This window comes from Sinohyriopsis cumingii, chromosome 4 (assembly GCF_028554795.1).
Source record: "Sinohyriopsis cumingii isolate HCF-2022 chromosome 4, ASM2855479v2, whole genome shotgun sequence".
In the NCBI taxonomy this organism is placed as follows: Eukaryota; Metazoa; Mollusca; class Bivalvia; order Unionida; family Unionidae; genus Sinohyriopsis; species Sinohyriopsis cumingii.
The window spans coordinates 57668989-57695633 of NC_142964.1; the positions used below are offsets into that span (position 1 = coordinate 57668989).

At 35.2% G+C, this 26645-nt stretch overlaps 1 protein-coding gene across 5 annotated transcripts in view; it reads left to right on the top strand.

Annotated features, from left to right (window-relative positions):
* Window positions 1-26645, top strand: part of LOC149801214 (activating signal cointegrator 1 complex subunit 3-like) — a 441282-nt gene that overhangs the window by 298520 nt on the left and 116117 nt on the right. For all 5 annotated transcript variants that reach the window (XM_089955269.1, XM_089955267.1, XM_089955271.1 and 2 more), the window contains exons 32-34: window positions 2990-3110; window positions 10981-11113; window positions 14596-14721. In XM_089955269.1, the coding sequence (XP_089811395.1) occupies window positions 2990-3110; window positions 10981-11113; window positions 14596-14721 (380 nt within the window). The remainder of the gene's footprint in view (window positions 1-2989; window positions 3111-10980; window positions 11114-14595; window positions 14722-26645) is intronic.

The following is a 26645-nucleotide window of genomic DNA, read 5'->3' on the forward strand; positions in this document are numbered from 1 at the left end:
CATTATGATTTCTAATATTCAGTGACAGAAACAGAAACACATTTGCAGACGTAAACACGCTTCTCCCACGCCACTTCAATCCGATGTATTTCATCTATAATTTGCACAGATGAATCCAGTCCAAAATCACAAACTTTCGTCGAATCAAAACAAAATACCAAAATATATTCATTCCAGATCAAATGGAAAAGTTGTTGCAATGCACATTCATTCACAATATGACTGCAAATTTCAATTTTAACTAGACACGCCATTTTCTTTCGAACGTTATGTCGAGCGCGCAACTTAAGTTCAAATTTATCTGGGCAGAGTTATGTGCGCATTAATAATGATGTCATTGTGTAATGACAAATCTGTACTTGCGTATTTAGTTTGGAATACGGCATTCATTCATTTACATTGTTTCTTGTAGTGTATTTTGTTTTTATAATTAAACCTTAGGTAGAATAAAAAATGAGCATATAATAAAAAGGTTACTGTATTTGTACGGGAAAATATGAAGTCGTTTTGTCGGAAGGATATACTGCACTCACAAGTTCGTGCAGTATTCCATCCCAAAACTCGTTCATATTTTCCCATACAAATGCAGTAACCTATAAATCTTACAAATCATACCTGGCCTAAAAGAATGAATCTAATCATCCACATACCTTGGTAGATTGACTGTAAGGACTGTAGTTCCAAAGTAATCCAATACAAATCATTGTGCATTGAAAATGAGAAAAATCAGTTCAGCACCATTTCCAAAAGTCAAGATCGCATATTATATGGTGCAGTATAGTCCATTAGTATTTTTATTCTAATGAATTATACAAATTATGAACAGTGCAGTCTTTTCTTTATTTATAAATCTAAAATTTAATCCTGAAAATAACTTTTTAAAATTTGCTTTGGTGTACTGTTGTGAACTCGGTCATATGTAAATAGCAAGGGAGACTACTCTGCAGCATAGGACATGCAACCTTTACTTTTGGAAATGGTATCACTTATTTTTCTGACATATGTTTGCTGTCTTTACAGTTAAGTTGATGAAGATGTTGTAGAAAAAGATTACAGAATTAGCTTTTCTGTATGAATGTTCTTCAGTTAAAGCTTCAGTTTGATTTTCACTGCATTGTTTACCACACACTCATAATCTAACCAGTGAAAAAGTCAAAGTGGCACATGCAACTAGGCATATCCTACTGATAATTAACTTGGGGGTGGGGTGGGGGTGCAAATAGTACTTAATACAGGTAAGGTCCAACTGCTAAGCAAAAGCATGTCTCTTTTTTACATCAAATTGCTACCCAAAAAATGAAATAATCCAAAATTGATAATCTAGGCAGATTTAAGTAGTAAGGCAACCATTTAAAAAAAGTTATGAGTAAGGAACATTATCTTATTAATTTTAAAATGATTCTTGGAGGGAATGTGGCTTTAATTTGCCATTTATCCAAACTCTGTAATTGTCACCAAGTTGTGTAGATTTGATGGAACCCAAACATATTCATCCTACATACTGTTTATTTGAATATTTGTTATGTTTGAGGGGAGCAGATAAAAAAAAGTTTGATTGTATGTTTATTAATATCTTGTTACATTTCTTGTTAACATTAAAAATGGATTAGAAAAGTTTAGTAGTATTTTGCCTTTTCTTAAATACTAAAGATTTCTTCTCAGAGTCAAATTTTTCAGCTTCAGTTGTTGGAGCATCTGATTTATTATCTGAGGTCTTGGGTTTGATACTTGCCCAGGCAAGCTTAGGTTGGTTGCCTCAGTGTGTTCTTGGTAAAGGCAGTTTGCTCCTATTTTCTCAGCATTTTGAAACAAATAAAGCACTGAAAGTACCATTGAAAACCATTCAAGATTATTTGCAATATGGTATGGAAAGGGACAGCAGCTGTATAATCACAAAGGTTATCTAGTTGTCAGGTAAATAGGCTAAAACAGTTGTCTCCCTTACTTCATTTCTTTTTAAATTCACGCAGTGTTTGTTGATTATAATGTAATTAAAAGGAACAGACAGTCATGTTTCTTTTCTTTAGATGAATTAAGTCTGATTTGCTGTGAATTTTAGAGGCATTATGTGTGTTTTATGTCCATGACAAATCAGATTATTTGTATTCCACTTATTTATCTTGGGTTTTTAAAGCCCTGATATGTTGACCTTAACCTATTATTTAATTCCCAAATATACAGTACCATATGTACTTGCTTATAAGGTAGGTCCATCTGAAAACAACATAGACCCTGATCTGCTGTTGCATCATGCACAAGCAAATCAGGATTTATGCTGTTAGTTCTACTGATTATTCCAACAAATTGCATAGACACATATATACTTGCACATTATGCAACAGGCGATCTGGCATTTTGCAGTTGGATATGAGTATATACAGTAACTCTCCATAACTAAAACCTGTTCAATGTATCAGTGTAGAACTTTTTATTATTATTAAATCTTGATGAATTTTATGGTCCTGCTCCATACCCCCAACACAGATTTTTGAAAGTTCATTCATAAGAAAATAAAAATAGTGACAAAAGCTTGAGAAAATATATACACCTCTTCCTCGATAACTCGCACAAAACCAGGGTCAGAAAACATAGACTGTGGCATATATATATATATATATATATATATATATATATATATATATATATATATATATATATATATATATATCAAGGTCTCATATACAAATTTTGATCTCAATTTTCCCCATGTTCAGCAAATAGGGACCAATTCTTTTGGTATATTCTGACCCCACATTAAAAGCAGGTTCGTAAATTAACTAGGCATATGTTATTGAGGGAGAGGTTTACTTCATTGACAGTTCATAAAATGGGGATTATAGGATTATAGGATTTCTTCAGTTTGATTCCACTTTTCCTTGGATTGTTTCTCCAGGTGTTAGAGAGACTTAACACTGACGGTAGAATTAATATTTTTAAATTGTCTTTCATGGCCTCTGTAATCCTAATTACCAAGATGATTGATTTACAGGTGTTGATAGCAACCAGTACATTAGCCTGGGGTGTCAACTTTCCAGCCCACCTTGTGGTTATCAAGGGAACAGAGTATTACGATGGCAAAACTAAGAGATATGTGGACTTTCCAATAACAGGTAGTATTCTTAGTTCAATTTCTGAAAATAATGCATCACTATAATGGAATGGTGCATTAGTTTTACAATCAGGTACAGAGAGGTATGTGTCACTGTGCATTGATTTCAGATGAAAAAATTAATCTTTTGAACCTGAGGACATGTTGTATTTAAGAATGAATTTTGCATTGACAGTGTAGAGTTTGATGTTCAAATGCAGGAGATAAATATTTTAAGCAAAGTTAAAGCACTGAAAAAACCACACAAGATAAATGCACAGTCTGTATGTGGTGAAAGGATACATGGGCATCAGGTTATATGTACTCGAAGCATTTTATGAATAAACTCATTTGGCACTAGGATTATACTAATGGTGCAGATATTGGCCAATAAAACACATCAGGTTCTAATAAATAAAAGTGTGATGAGTGTCAAATCCATTCAATTTTAGTAATTGTGGATATTATGAAATAAACCATAAAGAAATAGTCACAGCCATGATCCAGTCTACCCATTTGCAATCATCCTATTTGGAATTTAGTTATAATTTTTAATTGATGGAACATTGAACCAGTCTTTCCATTTGAAATTTAGGTATAATATATATTAATAACATCAGGCCTCAGATTCACAAACCTTTTTGAGCAAAAACTTAAGTTAATGCTTAATACCCCAAAATCAGGTTTAATGTTTATGCTGTACATGTGTCATAAATTTGACTATTTAGTAGAGGGACCCAAGTTAAGGAAAATCTTAAATTTCTGTGATTTCACCATTATTCTAATTAAAGTAACAGACTGTTAGAGCATTGGCACTTTGAGCTTGAACTAAAGTCTCTTACAAAGTTTCAAGGATGCCAAGCTTGGCCTCATATGTTTGGTTTATTAGCTGACCTGGCCATAAAGCTTGTCTGACGTGCATTATTGTCAAGAATGCGATTGATCAAGATTGCTATTTTCAACTTTTTAAAAACTTCTGGGCCAGTTCAGTCAGACAAATTGGTAGGAATGTTTCCCTGGACATGCTGTTCCCAAATTGTGCTCAGGATGACTCCATTGGCAGTGTTGTGGTTTCCTTTGAAACCAAAATGCAGAATCAATTTTTGAATTCTTTTCAAGATCAATTTACAGCAGCCAATTTTGATAGATCTTGACAGAAATGTTTCTGAACACATGCTTTATCAAAATTGTGTCTGGAGTGGCTCCCCAAACAGTGGTGTGGCATCCTTAGCAACTGTTTGGAAAACATGTTCAACTTTTCTAGAAAAGTTAGCTAGTTATCATAAAACTTTAGAGGAATAATGTGCTTTGTCAATTTTTTATATAAGATATGGTTCCTCTAGCAGTGGTGTGGCTGGTTTCCCAACAGTCATGTGACTTCCCAAGCAACCAATTGGAAAACCTTTTGTCAGCTTCTTCTAGAATATGAGTCAATTTTGATCAAGCAAAATCAGAATGTATTTCTTAGGACAAGTGTTGTTTCCAACATAGCTCCCCACAGCAACCAGGTGCAAAACCTGCAAATGACACTTATGCAGTCTTTCAACAGAGGATTGTGCCTTATTACTACATTTGCATTTTAGACTATTGTATGAGAGTTGAGTGATATCAGGTCCACATGGGGCTCTTGTTTATCAAGAAACTTCAGCTCAGACTCAGTGTTCCAAACCATTAGCATACAACTGTAATCAGAAAAATGTTAGAGCAGTAGAAATGTTGGGATTTTCATGATTATTGCACCTTTACTTGCATGCTGAATTTAATGATGCATATTGATTGCAGGTACTGTATTTTATTGTCTCTCATCCATGATGATGCAGAAGGTGAGACATAGTGGTTACAGTATTTGTCTGCCTGTCTGATATCAGCTTTTGGTTAAAAAATTTAAAGGACAATATCTTCTGTATTCAGTGAGTAATGTCATCAAACTGTGCTCACAAATATATTGGGAGAAAGAATCAACCCATCCGATTGACAGCCAAGGAGCGTTTGTTTAAATATTAGGCAGTTCATCAATGGTTTTTGGATCTGGTAGTGCTGTCTATTATTGTCTTGGATGAATTGACTTGGGACAGAGTAGATGTTTACAGTGGGCTGTAATTATCAGTACTGGCGTGACGGTCAAAGATTAAGGTCTCTGGTCAGTTTCTTGTAAAAGTTTTTGCATGAGGAGGGGATTTGACTTTTTACCAGATTCACCAGTATACAAGGCACATCTTTAAGGATGAAGAATCCATGTATCACAGATCAAGGTTACATGGTGAACTGTTATTTAGTTTTCTTTGAGGGGCACGTTGTTAAAATTAGCATGAAGAGGTAATTTCTTCTGTTTGCATACATTTATCAGATTTGTCACATATTTTCAGAATAATAGTGAGGTCAAAAGTTCACAGTCAAGGTCACAGGTTTGTTAAGTCAAATGTTACTGGGCCTGTAGTAAAATCATTGCAGGAAAGGTGACAAGTTTACTAAACTTTATGGTTGTTTTGAGCTTCACCTATTATTTCTTGCTCAAAAGATTAAGAATGCAGGATCATGAGTTAATATCATCATCATAATATCTTAATTATGAATTCTTCATGTATTCAGTGGTATTTGGTGTTTACTTGCCGTGATAAAATATCACAGAAACCATTTTTCTGATGCTAACAGTTTGACTCTATTTATAAAGTGAAGTCTTTTTTTCATAATAAAATAACTAATTAAATTTAGTACAGAAGAAATGAAACTCAAGGTTACCAATCAGAAGTTTCCTTAATATTAAGTTTAGGTGATGCTCTGAAATTTTATTACTGGTCATTTTTTATTCTTGAATCAATGTACTATTGTATAATTTGTAGTTCAGAGTATATTGATTTCAGGATATGTTTATGTGTTACCGTGAAAGTGTAAGCAATCATTTGGGTTAATTCAGACTTCTATTCTACACAGTTGTATTGCTTGGGGATTTATTTTGTCAGCTGGAGTACTGACCAAGAAAACTTTGAACTGAAGTATGACCAATTACACATGTACAAGTAAGTTATCACAACAGGGCCTGAAATTAAAATATGACCAGTTACACATGTTCAAGTAAGTTGTCACGACAGGGCCTCTCATTAAAATATGACCAGTTACACATGTACAAGTAAGTTGTCATGGCAAAGCCTCTCATTAAAATATGACCAGTTACACAAGTACAAGTAAGTTGTCACGACAGGGCCTCACATTAAAATATGACCAGTCACACATGTACAAGTAAGTTGTCATAATAGGGTATCACTTTAATCTGTAACCAGTTACACATGTTTAATATAGGTGTCGTAATGATACGGAGTCACAATAAACTATGATAGATACACAAGTACAAGTGTGGTCATGATAGTGCCTCACATTAAACTGACTGATTACACATGTACAGGTATAAGTGTGGTCATAATAGGGACTCACAATAGACTATGATATTTAAGCTATGTACAAGTAAAGGTGTAGTCCTAATAAAGCCTTACACATTAAACAGACTAATTACACATGTACAGGTATAAGTGTGGTCATAATAGGGCCTCACAATAAACTATGATATTTAAACTATGTACAAGTAAAGGTGTAGTCCTAATAAAGCCTTACACATTAAACTGACTAATTACACATGTACAGGTATAAGTGTGGTCATAATAGGGCCTCACAATAGACTATGATATTTAAACTATGTACAAGTAAAGGTGTAGTCCTAATAAAGCCTTACACATTAAACTGACTAATTACACATGTACAGGTATAAGTGTGGTCATAATAGGGCCTCACAATAAACTATGATATTTAAACTATGTACAAGTAAAGGTGTAGTCCTAATAAAGCCTTACACATTAAACTGACTAATTACACATGTACAGGTATAAGTGTGGTCATAATAGGGCCTCACAATAAACTATGATATTTAAACTATGTACAAGTAAAGGTGTAGTCCTAATAAAGCCTTACACATTAAACTGACTAATTACACATGTACAGGTATAAGTGTGGTCATAATAGGGCCTCACAATAAACTATGATATTTAAACTATGTACAAGTAAAGGTGTAGTCCTAATAAAGCCTTACACATTAAACTGACTAATTACACATGTACAGGTATAAGTGTAGTCATGATAGGCCCTCACAATAAAAACTAAAAGTTACACATGTACAAGCATTAGTGTAGTCATGATAGGCCCTCACAATAAAAACTAAAAGTTATACATGTACAAGTATTGGTGTAGTCATGGTAGGCCCTCACAATAAAAACTAAAAGTTATACATGTACAAGTAATGGTGTAGTCATGATAGGCCCTCACAATAACAACTAAAAGTTACACATGTACAAGTATTAGTGTAGTCATGATAGGCCCTAACAATAAAAACTAAAAGTTATACATGTACAAGTATTAGTGTAGTCATGATAGGCCCTCACAGTAAGAACTAAAAGTTATACATGTACAAGTATTGGTGTAGTCATGATAGGCCCTCACAATAAGAACTAAAAGTTGTACAAGTATTGGTGTAGTTATGATAGACCCTCACAATAACAACTAAATGTTAGACATGTACAAGTATTGGTGTAGTCATGATAGGCCCTCACAATAACAACTAAAAGTTAGACATGTACAAGTATTAGTGTAGTCATGATAGGCCCTCACAATAAAAACTAAAAGTTGTACAAGTATAATGGTGTAGTTATGATAGACCCTCACAATAAAAACTAAAAGTTGTACAAGTATAATGGTGTAGTTATGATAGACCCTCACAATAAAAACTAAAAGTTAAACATGTACAAGTATTGGTGTAGTCATGATAGGCCCTCACAATAAAAACTAAAAGTTAGACATGTACAAGTATAATGGTGTAGTCATGATAGGCCCTCACAATAAAAACTAAAAGTTAGATATGTACAAGTATTGGTGTAGTCATGATAGGCCCTCACAATAAGAACTAAAAGTTGTACAAGTATTGGTGTAGTTATGATAGACCCTCACAATAACAACTAAATGTTAGACATGTACAAGTATTGGTGCAGTCATGATAGGCCCTCACAATAAAAACTAAAAGTTGTACAAGTATAATGGTGTAGTTATGATAGACCCTCACAATAAAAACTAAAAGTTGTACAAGTATAATGGTGTAGTTATGATAGACCCTCACAATAAAAACTAAAAGTTAAACATGTACAAGTATTGGTGTAGTCATGATAGGCCCTCACAATAAAAACTAAACGTTAGACATGTACAAGTATAATGGTGTAGTCATGATAGGCCCTCACAATAAAAACTAAAAGTTAGACATGTACAAGTATTGGTGTAGTCATGATAGGCCCTCACAATAAGAACTAAAAGTTGTACAAGTATTGGTGTAGTTATGATAGACCCTCACAATAACAACTAAATGTTAGACATGTACAAGTATTGGTGTAGTCATGATAGGCCCTCACAATAACAACTAAAAGTTAGACATGTACAAGTATTAGTGTAGTCATGGTAGGCCCTCACAATAAAAACTAAAAGTTTTACAAGTATAATGGTGTAGTTATGATAGACCCTCACAATAAAAACTAAAAGTTGTACAAGTATAATGGTGTAGTTATGATAGACGCTCACAATAAAAACTAAAAGTTAAACATGTACAAGTATTGGTGTAGTCATGATAGGCCCTCACAATAAAAACTAAAAGTTAGACATGTACAAGTATAATGGTGTACTCATGATAGGCCCTCACAATAAAAACTTAAAGTTACACATGTACAAGTATTAGTGTAGTCATGATAGGCCCTCACAATAAGAACTAAAAGTTATACATGTACAAGTATTGGTGTAGTCATGATAGGCCCTCACAATAAAAACTTAAAGTTAGACATGTACAAGTATTGGTGTAGTCATGATAGGCCCTCACAATAAAAACTAAAAGTTGTACAAGTATAATGGTGTAGTTATGATAGACCCTCACAATAAAAACTAAAAGTTAAACATGTACAAGTATTGGTGTAGTCATGATAGGCCCTCACAATAAAAACTAAAAGTTAGACATGTACAAGTATAATGGTGTAGTCATGATAGGCCCTCACAATAAAAACTAAAAGTTACACATGTACAAGTATTAGTGTAGTCATGATAGGCCCTCACAATAAGAACTAAAAGTTATACATGTACAAGTATTGGTGTAGTCATGATAGGCCCTCACAATAACAACTAAAAGTTATACATGTACAAGTATTAGTGTAGTCATGATAGGCCCTCACAATAAAAACTTAAAGTTAGACATGTACAAGTATTGGTGTAGTCATGATAGGCCCTCACAATAAAAACTAAAAGTTGTACAAGTATAATGGTGTAGTTATGATAGACCCTCACAATAAAAACTAAAAGTTAGACATGTACAAGTATTGGTGTAGTCATGATAGGCCCTCACAATAAAAACTAAAAGTTAGACATGTACAAGTATAATGGTGTAGTCATGATAGGCCCTCACAATAAAAACTAAAAGTTACACATGTACAAGTATTAGTGTAGTCATGATAGGCCCTCACAATAAGAACTAAAAGTTATACATGTACAAGTATTGGTGTAGTCATGATAGGCCCTCACAATAACAACTAAAAGTTATACATGTACAAGTATTAGTGTAGTCATGATAGGCCCTCACAATAAAAACTTAAAGTTAGACATGTACAAGTATTGGTGTAGTCATGATAGGCCCTCACAATAAAAACTAAAAGTTGTACAAGTATAATGGTGTAGTTATGATAGACCCTCACAATAAAAACTAAAAGTTAGACATGTACAAGTATTAGTGTAGTCATGATAGGCCCTCACAATAAAAACTAAAAGTTATACATGTACAAGTATTAGTGTAGTCATGATAGGCCCTCACAATAAAAACTAAAAGTTAGACATGTACAAGTATTGGTGTAGTCATGGTAGGCCGTCACAATAAAAACTAAAAGTTATACATGTACAAGTATTGGTGTAGTCATGATAGACCCTCACAATAAAAACTAAAAGTTATACATGTACAAGTATTGGTGTAGTCATGATAGGCCATCACAATAACAACTTAAAGTTAGACATGTACAAGTATTAGTGTAGTCATGATAGGCCCTCACAATAAAAACTAAAAGTTAGACATGTACAAGTATTAGTGTAGTCATGGTAGGCCGTCACAATAAAAACTAAAAGTTATACATGTACAAGTATTAGTGTAGTCATGATAGGGCAGCCTCACATTAATTCATTCGGCCCTGGAGATTTTTGTCATTTTTGCCTGAAATGGGGGTAGGGAATGCATTTTGGAGGTTAATTCTGAATACATCCAAATACATCTGCTTCTAAGAGTTCTGTGCTTAGACTGATGCTCAGTTGTGCTAGAAACATTGTTCATTGGCTATTTGACTCATGCTTGTGCAGGAGGGTAAAAGTTAGAGTTCTTTCTTTTTCTTTATGGGTTTTTTTTTTTTTGTTTTGCTTATTGGACCCATCAATTTCATCTCCTGGCCACTTCTTACTCCCAATTTCCAACTTCTCCTACCTTTGCAAAGTTTCACCTTTCTGTGTGCAGTTCAGACCAGTCTGCTTTATATCACAGGTCAAAAAGTCTAAAATCTGGACACAAAATCAGATTCCTAAAATGGGTGAATTTTTGCTCTAAAACAATTAGGTCTGGAAAATGTTTTTCCCCCTGTATTTTGTAATACGAGTAGAAACTCCTGATTATTTGGCATCAACATTTATAGGTGTTGTCATGGTCAGCCTCACATTAAACTATGACTTGCTGCTTACGTACAAGAATTGGTATAGTAATGATGCCCCTTTGTTGTGTTTTCACAGACAATATTTAGGAATTTTACAAGTTTTAAGAGGTCAATTTCAGTTGTTTACCCTCATTCCAGATGTGTTGCAGATGATGGGGCGTGCTGGACGCCCACAATTTGATGACCAGGGTACAGCAGTGATTCTAGTTCATGATCTCAAGAAAGATTTCTACAAGAAGTTCCTGTATGAGCCATTCCCTGTGGAATCCAAGTAAGTCCATACCAAAATGCCTTTGCATAGCTTTGAGATCACTGTGTAGTCTTTGGTATCGAAATTCAAACTGAAACTTTATTTTTTTTATGTTTTTTATTTTTAGTATTTATATCAAATTTTTAAAGACATTAATTGCTTGCCAAGACATGATAGCAACTAGTATTCTGGAAGTGGGAGAAAACCATCCACAGTACACAACTTCACAAGTCTAATAATATCAGCCAGGGAAAGTTCTCTCCCTTGGCTGAGTACTAGATGGCATGTAGTAGGTTATGGTAGGAATTTAAGATAGTTGTTTTTGGTACAGTGAACCTTCCAACAGTGGTCTATCTGTAATCTGGTCTCCTCCACAAACTTGCCAAACATTTTGTCCCAATAAGGTCTCCTTAATGCAAATCAAACCTATGTAGATGACCACCTCCATAAATCTGCCACAGTTTATGACCTCAGAAGTGTCTGGTTTAGCAAGGTATCACTGTATATAGGAACAGTGTGTGGTATAAGGAGGTATCACTGTATATAGTGACAGTGTTTGGTATAAGGAGATATCACTTTATATACCGACACTGTCTTGTAATAGGAGATATCACTGTATATAGCAACTCTGTCTGATATAGGGAGGTATCAGTGTATATAGCAGCAGCACATGGCATCAGGAGGTCTCAATGTAGCAAGAGTGCTGTATTAATATGTGGTGGATTGTGATTCTAATTCACTGTATATAGCAACAGTGTCTGGATAGGGAGGTATCAGTGTATATAGTAACAGTATATTGTATGAGGAGGTATCACTGTATATAACAACTGTGTCTGGCATAAGGAGGTCTCACTATAGCAAGAGTTCTGTATTAATATGTGGTGGATTGTGATTCTAATTCACTATTATTTTGACAATGAACAAAATATCTAGGAATTCAACTTTTTACCAAATATCAGTCACTCATGCCTGAATAACTTGTGAACCTGCTTATAACATGGGGTCATGCATGAATCCATTTTTTTCTTTATAGAAAATTCCAAAAGATATGGCCCCTATGCTGAATGGGAATGTGAAGACAATTATAATCAGAATTAGTTAATGAAATCTTGATATATCACTCATTTTATTGTCAAAAATAGTAGTCAGTGCCCCAGAATTTGATTTATAACTTAAGTTACATATGTTTTGTTAAGGTTTTGAATAAAAAAAAGACAATTCTCAGCACACTGTAAATAACAATATATAATGAAATATCAGTCAATCAAAATGTCAGTAATGCCTACTGCTTTCTGTAGTGAAATTCAGTTTTATCTTTTAATTCAGTTTCAGTATAATCATCATAGAGTGCCATTTTTATTCAGACATGAAGAGTGACATTCATTCATCACAGTGATGCCTGCAAGTGTTTCAATGATTTGATCTCTGACTTGTGGAACTGTTGGTTGCAATGTTACAATCAGTTAAAAGTTGACCTGCTTTGTATTATTGCGATAATTACTCTATTGTATCAAATCAAGTGATAGGGGTATAGTATAAAAAATAGTTAAAAGGTGTGCAAATATTACATGTGTAAGATCAAATAGTCATGAAAGTGGGTTAAGCAACTCATTTCAGTCAACTAATTGAAAAATCATTTTCATCTGACTAATTGAAGACTTAGAACACTGTAAGTAGATGTAACATAATTAAAAGTATATAAGATTAATTAGTGGTTTATCATACTCATCCAAAATGTGATTAATGATAGCAAAGGAACCAAGCAAACAGTTTATAGAAAGCTTAGTTTGACAGATAGGGTTCATTATGGAGCAGCGAGTTTCCAACATTTATGGTGAACTTGAAATTCCCAACATGGCACTCAGAGATTTGGTCCAGGTTGAGCAAAAATGTCAGTGTAACCTGTTCAGAGCTCAGAGCCCATTATCAGTAACAGGATCAAGCCACCCCAGAAGGGGAGAGCTATGATCCAGTTTTATAAGACCTGGGGGAGGGGTTCTCCTGCAACTTAGAGTCTCCTGGCTGGTAATTGACTGGGTGAATAATCAGTATCACTTGTAACCAAGTACTGGTCTGCATTCACTAGTCACCAGGTACATTCACTGGTCTTTGAGTACTGTCATTGGACATTGAAGTCCTCTAATTATGTGGATAGGGATCAGGTAGAGACCCCTGCCCACCAGGTTACTGATAAATCTTTATAGGAACAGGGAGTGGGCATACATGCACAAGGTAGTGGAAGGGGATTGGATCAGCATTCTGTCTTACTTATAGACCCACATAACTTCACATGATGTGGGGATATCCATTCCAGGGAAGTGAATGGTCCTTCCCTTACATCCCACCATGGGCATTAGAGCCTTGGGCCCAATAGTTGGTTTGATGTTGTGAACTGTGGGACAACATCACCTGCTGAAAAAGTGGAGTCAAATAGAAAAGAAGGGAGGTTGGTTCCCCCCCCACCCCGGGTTTTAAGAAGGTTAGGCATTTTGTTCAGCCTACTGTCCAATTGGTCACCATGGAAGTCCCCAGTTCATCAGTAGTTACAGGATAAAGCTCCCTTTCCCTCACCCCTTTCCTCCCCTGCATCAGGAAGACCAAGGGTTGCAAAGTCCTGCTTCCCAGAAGAGTGATTAGGATGAAGATGTTGTGTCAGTTCTAGTGGACTTGCACTCTAGTGGACTCGCACAGGTTTAATGCAGAACAGACTGAGACTGCACCTCCACCCCCACCCACCCCTTTCAGATCCCCTGCCCCCATCCCAGCCATCAGTTCAGGTGGCAGAGGAAGAGGAGATCTTGTTCTTTGATAAAACGGTCAACAAAGTTTAGAATCTTTTACCCCTGGATTTGTGTCCCAACCCATCAGGTTCAGAGGACAGGAAAATTTACTCCAGTATGGAGAGACTCTCCAGAGCTTGATCATACCCAGATCTCCTTTTGCTCCTCCATTCAGGTATGGTTGGGGAAAGAAATTATCTTTGAGCCACAGTACAAGAAAACATCCTTTTAAACAATAAGACATCATTGTAGAAAGATGATGTCATACATATACACAGAAATGTACAGTGTCAAAACCTTTATTCATAACATTGTATCTGTATTAATATTTTTATGAAATAAACTCCATTATATTCAAATCGCTCATTTCAGAATCTCAAAATGTCAGTATATATTTCTGAAAGAGACATTGTCTTGCATCATGTCTCATACAATCCAAAGAAATGGTAATAAGATATTTAAATTCACGCTTTGTAACATGTACATAATCCTTGAGAAATTGTTCTTCACAAACCACATTAATTGCTAAATTCATTGTTTACATTCTCTAAAAAGGGTGTGGGATGGAGAAGTATGGGGAAAATATTTTGAAGCAAATATTTTGTCTTTAATCGAATTATCTCTTATCTGCTTATTGTATTACACATTTAAGTACAAATGTTTAATAAATACTTGTATTACACATTTAAGTACAAATGTTTAATAAATATTTGTTTATTTTAGCTTGTTGGAGGTACTGCCAGATCACTTAAATGCTGAGATTGTTGCTGGGACCATCACCTCCAAACAGGATGCCATGGACTACCTCACTTGGACCTACTTCTTCCGCAGACTAATCATGAATCCAACGTAAGTAAACATTTTCTTGTTTCCAAAGTTCCCAGTATTCCCTTTGCCTGCCATAGCAATTTCCATTTTCGTTTTGTGAGTATTCAGTGCTCCAGTTTATGTTTTGTGAGTGTACAGTACTCTAGTTTATGTTGTGTTAATATGAAGTACTTAAGTTTATTTTGTGAGAATACAGTGCTCCAGTTTTTTTGCAAGTATGCAGTACACCAGTTTTGTGAATATGTGGTACTCCAGTTTACGTTGAGTGAGTATACAGTACTCCAGTTTATGTTATGTTAATATGCTGTACTCCAGTTTATTTTGGGAGTTTTCAGTGCTCCAGTTTTGCAGGTATACAGTACTCCAATTTTGTGAATGTGTGGTACTCTAGTTTATGTTGTGTGAGTATACAGTACTTCAGTTTATGTTATGTCAGTATGCTGTATTCCAGTTTATGTTGTGTGAGTATGCAGTACTCCAGTTTATGTTATGCTACTATGCTGTATTCCAGTTTGCTTTTTGTGAGAAATAAATGATACTTAATAATGTCATAAATGTAGAGAGACAAAATACAAGAGTTACTTCCATAGCACAACATGTCAAATCACTACACTTTTATTGTATGTCACCTCCACTAGCACCTCCCCACCCAACCCTACCCCACCCCTCCCAACCCTCAGATCCAGAACCTGGCTCAATCTGGACCAGGCTTAATGTTTCGTCAAAAAGTAGTAAAAAATGTCACCATGATTGCAATATTGGTACATCTGACCTTTGGCCCTCTTCAGGAAAACCAACGAACTGGCCAAAAATCATACTCCTGCTAGCTGATGGTTTTCACAACCTATGAATGAAGCTTGGTGATTAAACACCCATTGGTTTTGGGAAGAGACAGAGTGACAGATGGGGTTCTTCACAGAATTATCCCCGAGGCTTTTTAAATAGTGTTGGAATAAATGTAGAGCTTTAGGGTTTATAGTGATTCTTACAAGAGTGATGATAAAACGGGCACAGTTAGATTTATTCATTGGGTTATATGGCCTTTCATTATGCAAGTGTTCATTTTGGAAAATACATGTAATCTGTTGGCATTAGTGTTTAGTGCTAAAAAGAAAATGTGAAAGGATGCAATAAAGAAGTAAGGGAATACATGTTACTCACATGCAGGGGGAACAATGGTCTATGCAAAAAAGTCAGGGAATGCGCAAAAAAATATTAGGGAATGATGTTCCCTGCATTCCACAGCACTACACCCATGGTTGGCATAGTTACATCTGGATGGTTTAAGTGCCTTTTTACTTCTTTTTTGACATCTAAATAGTAATATAGAGCAAGAACTGTATTTAAAACAAATGTAGGTCATCAGTTTTGCTTTTAAAGTTATTTTGATTTTGATCAAAGATCACTAGGTCAGAACTGGAATAATACTCTATAGAATTGCAAAATAGGACATTCCTAATTATTGATATTGTATTTTAAATTGCCATTATATTTTTGTTGTTGTTGTTGTTACAGGGTTTAATGCCATTTTTCAGCACAAGTTAGGCTATTCATGACAGCCAGTATAAATGGTGGAGGACGAACCCGGGAAAACCCCGGAAAGAACCACTGACCCACGAGAAGCTACTGGCATGCTTTCCCCCATACCCACACTGGCTGAGCCCATGACTCAAACCCACACAGAGAAAGGTGAGATGACAGTGATCCGTAATGGTGAGCACATTAGAGCACTCATCCGCTTGTGGCCCAATATATTTTTGAGAGACCTTAAAATAAAAAGACCACTACAGTATGTACTCACTCATAACTACAACTGCAAACAACATGGACCCTGGTCTGCCAAAATAAGGAACAACTGGATGGAATTTATTGAATCATTAGGCCTAATCCAGCTTGTAAATGAGCCCACAAGGGTAACAGAAAAATCAAGCACTCTTATTGATCACATTTATACCAACCTACCAGACAATGTGGCTTGTGTTAATGTACCGAATGTTGGTCTTAGTGACCACTATCCTACTTTTTTGACAAGAAAGGTTAAACGCAAAAGAAATAAGAAAAATACACACAAAACTATTACTTAAGATCGTTCAAATTTTTTAATGAAAAACAATTTCTCAATGACCTATATAAAGTTCCATGGAATATGATCCAAAATTTGGATGACATAGATGAAGCTCTGAGGGTGTGGACTGACTTATTCATGGATGTAGTCTCTAAGCATGCACCACTGATAGTACATCGAGTAAAGAATGAAATCCAACCTAACTGGCTTACTACTGAAATCCTAGACGCTATGAAAACAGACATCAATTCAAGGCTATGGGAAACCATGCACAATATAAAGTATGGAGAAGTAAAATAACAAGTCTGGTTAAAACATCTATAAAAAAAAGCTTCTTATCAATCAGTGCTTGAAAACAAAAGGTCAACACAAACTCCAATTGGAAAGTCTTCAATGAACTCACTGAAGGAACACACAAAGATTAGACAAATAAAATTCAATCACTTCTGGTAAACGACACCATAGTCACCGATGACAATGACATTGCAAATGTTTTCAGTGGTTCTTTTCACCAACACTACCACAAAGTTAAAAGAACCAATGATAGAAAACAACTTTAATGAACTGGAAAAGTTCTGCAGCAGCAAAATCTCTAAGGAGGTATGTTTTTCTATCCCAACAGTATCAAAAAACTTTGTTAAAAAATGTCTCAGTGAACTTGATACCAGTAAAGCTACAGGACTTGATCAGATTGGTCCACGACTCATTAAATCTTCTGCCTCTGCTATTTTAGATAGCATTACATTCATAATCAATTTAAGTATTGCAACCTCACCTGTTCCCAGAATATGGAAAACTGCAAAAGTAACTCCTATTCACAAATCTGGTTCTAAGGATGACGCTGATAACTACCGACCAATCTCAATAATACCAAACTTGTCAAAATTGATTGAAAAACATGTCCATGACTCATCATCACATATTTAACCCAACACTTGCTGTTATACCCTAATCAATCAGGCTTAAGACAAAAACATTCATATGAGATGCCTTGATCTCCCTAACTGATAAATGGCTTCAAGCACTTGACCACGATAGAATAATAGAATCTGTATTTGTAGATTTCAGGAAAGCTTTTGACATAGTGGATCATGAAATCCTTTTGAAGAAACTGAAAATCTAGCAGTGTGATGAAAGTACAGTTAGATGGTTTACATCATACTTAAGTGAGAGAACACAATATGTTTATATCAGTGATGTTCTGTCTGAACCTGGAACAGTTAGATATTAAGTACCACAAGGCTCAATTCTAGGTCCATTATTTTTTATTTTATTTATTAATGACCTACCACTTTTACTAAGGGACACAATATCATCTACAGATCTCTATGCAGATGACACAACATTGTCAGACATCCAAAACAAAGCATGAACTCGAAATTTCTTTACAGAATGCCCTAAACAAACTGGACAACTGGTGCACATTCAATGGCATGGTGGTAAATACTGGTAAAACTAAAATATTGCTTATCTCAACATGGCATAAAAGGACAATCGTGATAGCAATGAACTATGTCTGACATGTAAGGATCAAAATTTGTAAATGGTCTGTCATGATAGACTACTTGGTGTTTTGGTAGATAATAACCTATCATGGACTGAACATGCAAATGGTCTGTCATAATAGACTACTTGGTGTTCTGGAAGATAATAACCGATCATGGACTGAACATGCAAATGGTCTTTCATAATAGACTACTTGGTGTTCTGGTAGATAACCTGTCCTGGACTGAAAATGCAAATGGTCTGTCATAATAGACTACTTGGTGTTCTGGTAGATAATAACCTGTCCTGGACTGAACATGCAAACGGTCTGTCATAATAGACTACTTGGTGTTCTGGTAGATAATAACCTGTCCTGGACTGAACATGCAAATGGTCTGTCATGATAGACTACTTGGTGTTTTGGTAGATAATAACCTATCATGGACTGAACATATCAAGTATGTCAGTAAAAAAGTCCATTCAACTTTATGGCTTCTTAGTAGGATAAGGCATTTTCTCCCTGAAAGGCAGAGAAAACTATTTTATAACAGTTACCTACAACCCCATTTAGACTACTGTAATACAGTATGGGGTAATTCAAATGATAAAACATAGCAAAGCTGGCACATCTTCAAAAAAGAGCATTTGGGCTAATATCAATCCAGAAAGAAAGCAAGAAAAATTATCTGGTAAGTTAAATATATTATCAATTAAAGACCGAATCCGTTTGAGAATAGCCAAATTAATGTACAGGATATCCAATGGACTAGTACTCCTGAATATTTACAATCACTATTCCAGTATAGGCTACCTGGCAATACTCCCCACCTGCAATTTATGTCTACCAAACAGTATAAAATTCCAAGACCAAGTAAGTAATTATTTTAAAAATGTTTCCTATACTCTGGAACTTTGCTCTGGAATAGTATTCCAGTTGAGATTAGAAATGCCCACTCTATTTCCTTCTTCCAAAACCCAATACATCCATTGACTTCAGAGATGCAGCTAAAATAAATAAATTCCTTTGCATGAGAGCCTCAAGGTAGATTAGTTCTTAGCTAATTGTGTTACCCTCTTTAAATTAAGTCATTATTATTATTATTATTGTTATTATTGTTATTGTTAGTATTATTATTGTTGTTGTTACTATTATTATTTTAAAAATCCAAATCACACACACACAAACTCAGAGCAAGCAAATTTTCTTTTCACTTGTACTATTCATTTGCAGTAAATATAACAGACGGATGTAGTAGATTTCTTATTGCATCCCATGCGATAATTTCAGCAGTTTACCATTTATGTTCAGCTGTGTTTTGTGTATATTTGCACTGAAAATATCGAAAGTAACATAATCCTCCATCCTAGTTCAGCGTTAAAAAAAATTAAGAAAAAATATATGCACATTGTGGGATTTGAACTTTGTTCATCTGAATGTGAGGCAAGCATACTTTCCAGATTTCCTGGCCATTATATTATTGATGTCTGTTGATGGGGCTGTGAAAAATATTTTGGATTCCACTCCAGTGAATTATCAGAATTATTTTGCTTGGATAATCCAATAATTAATTGCCAGGCATATAAAAAAAATTGATTAATACAGCTATGATAACGTTAATTTTAAACCTGCCGATGCCCAGGAAATACACTTCAGCACAGACATTTCAATGGCATGACCAATAGAGCAGATAATCCATACTCACAGACACCAGAGTATATCCATTTTTGTAATGGTGGTCTCTCACAATAATGCGTTTCAAAAGAACCATGTAATAGTACTGTGTTATAGCCTGTAACAGTGGTCTCTCACAATAATGTGGTTCAAAGGAGTCATGTAATCATATGATGTTATAGTCTCTAATAGTGGTCTCTTACAATAATGTGGTTCAAAAGAACCATGTAATAGTACAGTGTTATAGCCTGTAACAGTGGTCTCTCACAATAATGTGGTTCAAAGGAGTCATGTAATCATATGATGTTATAGTCTCTAACAGTGGTCTTTCACAATAATGTGGTTCAAAAGAACCATGTAATAGTACAGTGTTATAGCCTGTAACAGTGGTCTCTCACAATAATGTGGTTCAAAAGAACCACGTAATAGTATGGTTTTATAGGCTGTAACAGTGGTTTCTCACAATAATATGGTTCAAAAGAACCATGTAATAGTATGGCGTTATAGTAAATTTACTTTCATTCCACATGTAAGAGACATCAGGAACAAAAGTCAGAAAGCCGTGGATTTTTTAAGAGTCTTGGCAAACAAAGGCTGTACAGCACATAAGATCTTTGTTAGGTTATGTTGGTAAATAGTCTAAAATTGACTTGTTCTTGGTTTGTGTATGGATCAGCCTTTAAATCTTACCTCCAGGTTCTTTATTCAATACACAATAGGACTCGATGCTTGATCCAATACACAATAGGACTCATGATGCTTGATCCAATACACAATAGGACTCCAGGTGCTTGATCTAATACACAATAGGACACCAGATGCTTCATCCAGTATACAATTTGACTCCAGGTGCTTGATCCAGTACACAATAGGACTCCAGATGCTTGATCCAATACACAATAGGACTCCATATGCTTGATCCAATACACAATAGGACTCCATATGCTTGATCCAATACACAATAGGACTCCAGATGATTGATCAAATACACAATAGGACTCCAGATGCTTGATCCAATACACAATAGGACTCCAGATGCTTGATCCAGTACACAATCAGATACTCCAGATGCTTAATCTGATGCATCAGATGCTTGATCCAATACACAATCAGGGACTCTAGATGCTAGATCAATACATAATAGGACTTCAGATGCTTGATCGAATACACAATCAGGGATTCCAGATGCTAGATCAAATACACAATAGGACTCAAGATGATGGATGTGATATACAGTAGGACTCCAGATGTTTGATCCTATACACAGTAGGACTCCAGAAGCATGATCCAGTACACAATCAGAGACTCCAAATGCTGATCCAGTACACAGTCAGGGCTTCAGACAATGTTTGGGTGCATTTAGAACTTCCCTTCAGAAAGCCTTGATATTGACCCAAATGATTCATACTTATCTCAGATGAAATTAGTTTTTTAATATACTACCAACCTATAAGTTAATCCATCTAATACTGTATGTGATGTATTCCTTAAGCTCAAATACAAATCCATTGTGCTGTGAAATCATACCTCATTCCACCTTTTGGTATACAAAATTCAACTTCACTTAGAAATAGCAAAGAATTTTCGAAACACTGCAGAATTCTGTGTTTCCAAAATCACCACCTTGCTTATTAACACTCCAAAAAATTACATTTGATCTTTGCCAATTCGAAAATATCATCAGCAAATCCTATCCTTTTTCAGGGCAAATTTAATGAAATGAGAGCCTTCTATCAAGGTGATATGTCCTCTGTACAGATAGTTTAATGAAATTAGAGCCTTCTATCATGGCCATATGTCCTTGTATACAGTTTAATGAAATGAGAGCTTTCTGTCATGGCCATATGCCCCTGTATGCAGACACTGCAATGAAATGAGAGCCTTCTGTTATGGCCATATGTCCCAGTATACAGACAGTTCAATGAAATGAGAGCTTTCTATCATAGCTTTATGCCCCTTATGCAGACAGTTAATGAAATGAGAGCCTTCTGTCATGGCCATATGTCCCTGTCTGCAGTATGCAGACAGTTTAATGAAATGAGAGCCTTCTGTCATGGCCATATGTCCCTGTCTGCAGTATGCAGACAGTTTAATGAAATGAGAGCCTTCTGTCATGGTGATATGTCCTGTATACAGACAGTTCAAGGAAATCAGAGCTTTCTATCATGGCGATATGTCCTGTATGCAGACAGTTCAAGGAAATCAGAGCCTTCTATCATGGCGATATGTCTCTGTATACAGACAGTTTAATGAAATCGGAGCCTTCTATCATGGCCATATGTCCCTGTATACAGACAGTTCAAGGAAATCAGAGCCTTCTGTCATGACCAATGTCCCTGTATACAGACAGTTCAAGGAAATCAGAGCCTTCTATCATGGCCATATGTCCCTGTATACAGACAGTTCAAGGAAATCAGAGCCTTCTATCATGGCCATGTGTCCCTCGGATGCGGAAGGTCTTGGGTTTGATCCCCGGCCAAGTCATACCAAAGACTTACAAAAATGGTACTAACAGCTGCCTCGCTTGGCACTCATCATTACAAGGTTAGTGCTAGGACTGGTCGGCCTGGTGTCAGGATAATGTGACTGGGTGGGACATCATGCTACATGTCTGTGGCATGATGCCTCAGTGCTAGACATCACTATAAACTGCCACATTGCAGACATCGTAGCGATATGACTGAAAAATTGTTAAAAGCTATGTTAAAAATCCAAATCACATCACAACACACTATCATGGCCATATGTTCCTGTATACAGACAGTTCAATGAAATCAGTGCCTTCTATCATGGCGATATGTCCCTGTATACAGACAGTTCAAGGAAATCAGAGCTTTTTATCATGGCCATATGCCCCTGTATACACACAGTTCAAGGAAATCAGGGCCTTCTACCCTGGCCACATGTCCGTGTATACAGACAGTTCAAGGAAATCAGAGCCTTCTGTCATGGCCATATATCCGTGTATACAGACAGTTCAAGGAAATCAGAGCCTTCTATCATGGCCATATGTCCCTGTATACAGACAGTTCAAGGAAATCAGATTGGGGTGTGTATTATTTGTCCTATTGATTAATCCTAACAGATCAGGGTCTGTATAATTTGTCCTATTGATTAATCCAAAAAGATCAGGGTCTGTATTATTTGTCCTATTGATTAATCCTAACAGATCAGGGTCTGTATTATTTGTCCTATTGACTAATCCAAACAGATCAGGGTCTGTATTATTTGTCCTTTTGATTAATCCAAAAAGATCAGGGTCTGTATTATTTGTCCTATTGATTAATCCTAACAGATCAGGGTCTGTATTATTTGTCCTATTGATTAATCCAAACAGATTGAGGTCTGTATTATTTGTCCTATTGATTTATCCTAACAAATTAGGGTCTGTATTATTTGTCTTATTGATTAATCCTAACAGATCAGGGTCTGTATTATTTGTCCTATTGATTAATCCTAACAGATCAGGGTCTGTATTATTTGTCCTATTGATTAATCCTAACAGATCAGGGTCAATGTTATTTGTCCTATTGATTAATCCTTACAGACAACATAGACTGACATTTTCTGGCACAGTGTGTTACATAACGACTGGGTCTGGGCAGTTAACACATTTGGTTTTTATTTGTATGTTAACATATATGTTATGTTTCAAAATATACTGTATATACTCACCTATAAATTGAATCCAATTGCAGAGATCATAGATCCTGATCTGTCATGCTAAAATGTGCCTGCAGATCAGGGTCTGTGTGGTTTGTTCTAATGATTACTCCTGACAAAATATAATGGCTGATTGGACTCATCATTTAAGTGATGATATACAGTAATGCTTAAAGCTTTATTGACAGGTTTCTCTTTGTAAAAGTAGATGACTAAATGACAAGATTGTATTGTGACTAATTAACATAAATCACAGCAAATGACCATAAAATTAAACCTATAAACCTATTTGCCATTAAAAAAAATCAATGCACATTAACATCCATTATTTTGTGCAAATGACCATAAAGCTGAACTTATTTGCCATAAAAAATCAATACACGTTAACATCAGTTATCCTACAAAATGGCAGATTGCTTTATTCACTACCAACCATTTACATTGAGCCTGGACACAAAGTAAAATTTTAGAGCATCATAGTTAACTGTTCTGTCAATAATTTTTTTTAGATGCGTTTCATTAATTATCTTGGGTGTACTAATAATTATGGATAAAATCACATACATTTGATTTTAAGCTTTATTATCGAGTACATATAGTTGTAGAATCTAAATATTTAAATGTTTTGTATACAAAAGTTAAAGGAAATAATTAAATTATGGTTTTTAGGATTCATGGTATACAAATATTGAGAGAGGTCACAAAATTAAAAACAATATAGTATTGCACACCCTCACAATAAGGCCCTTCATTTAGCAGTCACCCTTATAAGGCAGTTATGATCATGGATCCCATTTCATTATTATAGTAGTAAAATTATGTGTTGTGTACTTCATTATAAGGTTATCTGACCATGGGGTGGAATTATAATGAAGGAATACTGCCACATGTACTTAATTATAAGGTGGTCTCACTATAAGGTTAAATTTTCTATGGTATGGATGGTATTATAATGAAGGAATACTGCCACATGTACTTAATTATAAGGTGGTCTCACTATAAGGTGAAATTTTCTATGGTATGGACAGCATTATAATGAAGGAATACTGCCACATGTACTTAATTATAAGGTGGTCTCACTGTAAGGTGAAATTTCTATAGCATAGACAGCATTGTAATGAAGGAATACTGCCACATGTACTTAATTTTTAAGGTGGTCTCACTATAAGGTGAAATTTTCTATGGTATGGACAGCATTATAATGAAGGAATGCTGCCACATGTACTTAATTATAAGGTGGTCTCACTATAAGGTGAAATTTCTATGGCATAGACAGCATTGTAATGAAGGAATACTGCCACATGTACTTAATTATAAGGTGGTCTCACTATAAGGTGAAATTTTCTATGGCATAGACAGCATTGTAATTAGAAATAACTGTGTCATGTACTTTATGATAAGGTATAGACAGCATTATAATGAGGGAACACTGTGGCATGTCCTTAAGTATAAGTTGGTCTCTCCATAAGGTAGAATCCTCTATGGCTTCTGGGACAACATTATAATAAAGGAATACTGTATAATGTATTTCATTATAAGGTGGTCTTGCTATCAGGTGGAATTTTATATGACTCCCATGGACAGCATTATAATGAGGAAATACTTATCTACTTTATTATAAGGTCATTGCACTATAAGGTGGAATTTTCTATGGCATAGAGAGCATAGTAATAAGGGATACTGCATCATGTACTTAATTAGAAGGTGATCTCACTAACATAACATTTTTAATGGCATGGATATCATTATAATGAGGGAACACTACTTCATTTAATTATAAGATGGTCTCATTATAAGGTGGAAATTTCCATGGCATAAACAGTATTGTAGTGAGAGAATACTGTATCATGCAAGTCATTTTATGGTGGTCTCATTGTAAACTGAAATTGTCTATGACTTTATGCAGGAATTCTCTTTGACTTCTGTCACATCATTATAATGAAGAAATACTGTGTAAGGTGGTATGACTATGAGGTGAATTTTTTTATAGCTTCTGTGATAGCATTATATCAGGAAATACTATATCATGTGCTACATTATAAGGTGGTCTTTCCATAAGGTGGGATTTTTCAGGAATCCCATGGACAACATTATAATGAGGATATAATGTATCATGTACTTCATTGTAAGGCAATCTGACTTTACAGTGGAATTTTCTGTGGCTCTTATGGACAACATTATAATGAGGAAATAATGTATCATGTACTTAACTGTACAGCAATCTGACTGTAAGATGGAATTCTCAATGGCTCCCATGGACACTCTAATGAAGGAATGGTGTATCATGTCCTTCATTATAAGGTGATCTGACTATAAGGTAGAATTTTCAGTGGCTTCCATTGACATTTTAATGAGGGAATGATTATTATGTACTTCATTATAAGGTGATCTGACTAAAAGGTGGAATTTTCAATGGCTCCCATTGACATTATAATGAGGGAATGGTTATCATGTACTTCATTATAAGGTGATCTGACTATAAAGTGGAATTTTAATGGCTCCTGTGGACACTATAATGAGGGAATGGTTATCATGTACTTCATTATAAGGTGATCTGACTATAAAAAGGAATTTTCAATGGCTCCTATTGACATTATAATGAGGGAATGGTTATCATGTACTTCATTATAAGGTGATCTGACTGTAAAGTAGAATTTTCAATGGCTGCCATGGAAAGCCTTATGATGTATCATGTACTTCACATTATAATGAGGAAATAATATATGTTGTAAAATATCTCAAGTCAGCAAAAATAATATAGACTTTTGGATACAAAGATGGTCTGAGTTGATGCTTTATGTCTGAATAATGTCAAGATCACTGACTGAAAGAAGATGAATGGTTTCCACACAATAACTTGAATTCTCTACTATTCACCAGTTGCAGTTACCACAAATTTGTGGAAGCCTTCAACTTGGGACAAGGAAAAATCCTAGTGATTTTGGAGTCAAAAGCTTAAAGCTCATTGTGTGTGTGTGTGTGTTTGTGTGTGTGTGTGTGTGATTTGGATTTTTAACGTAGCTTTAAAAAAAATTCAGTCATATCACTACGATATCTGCA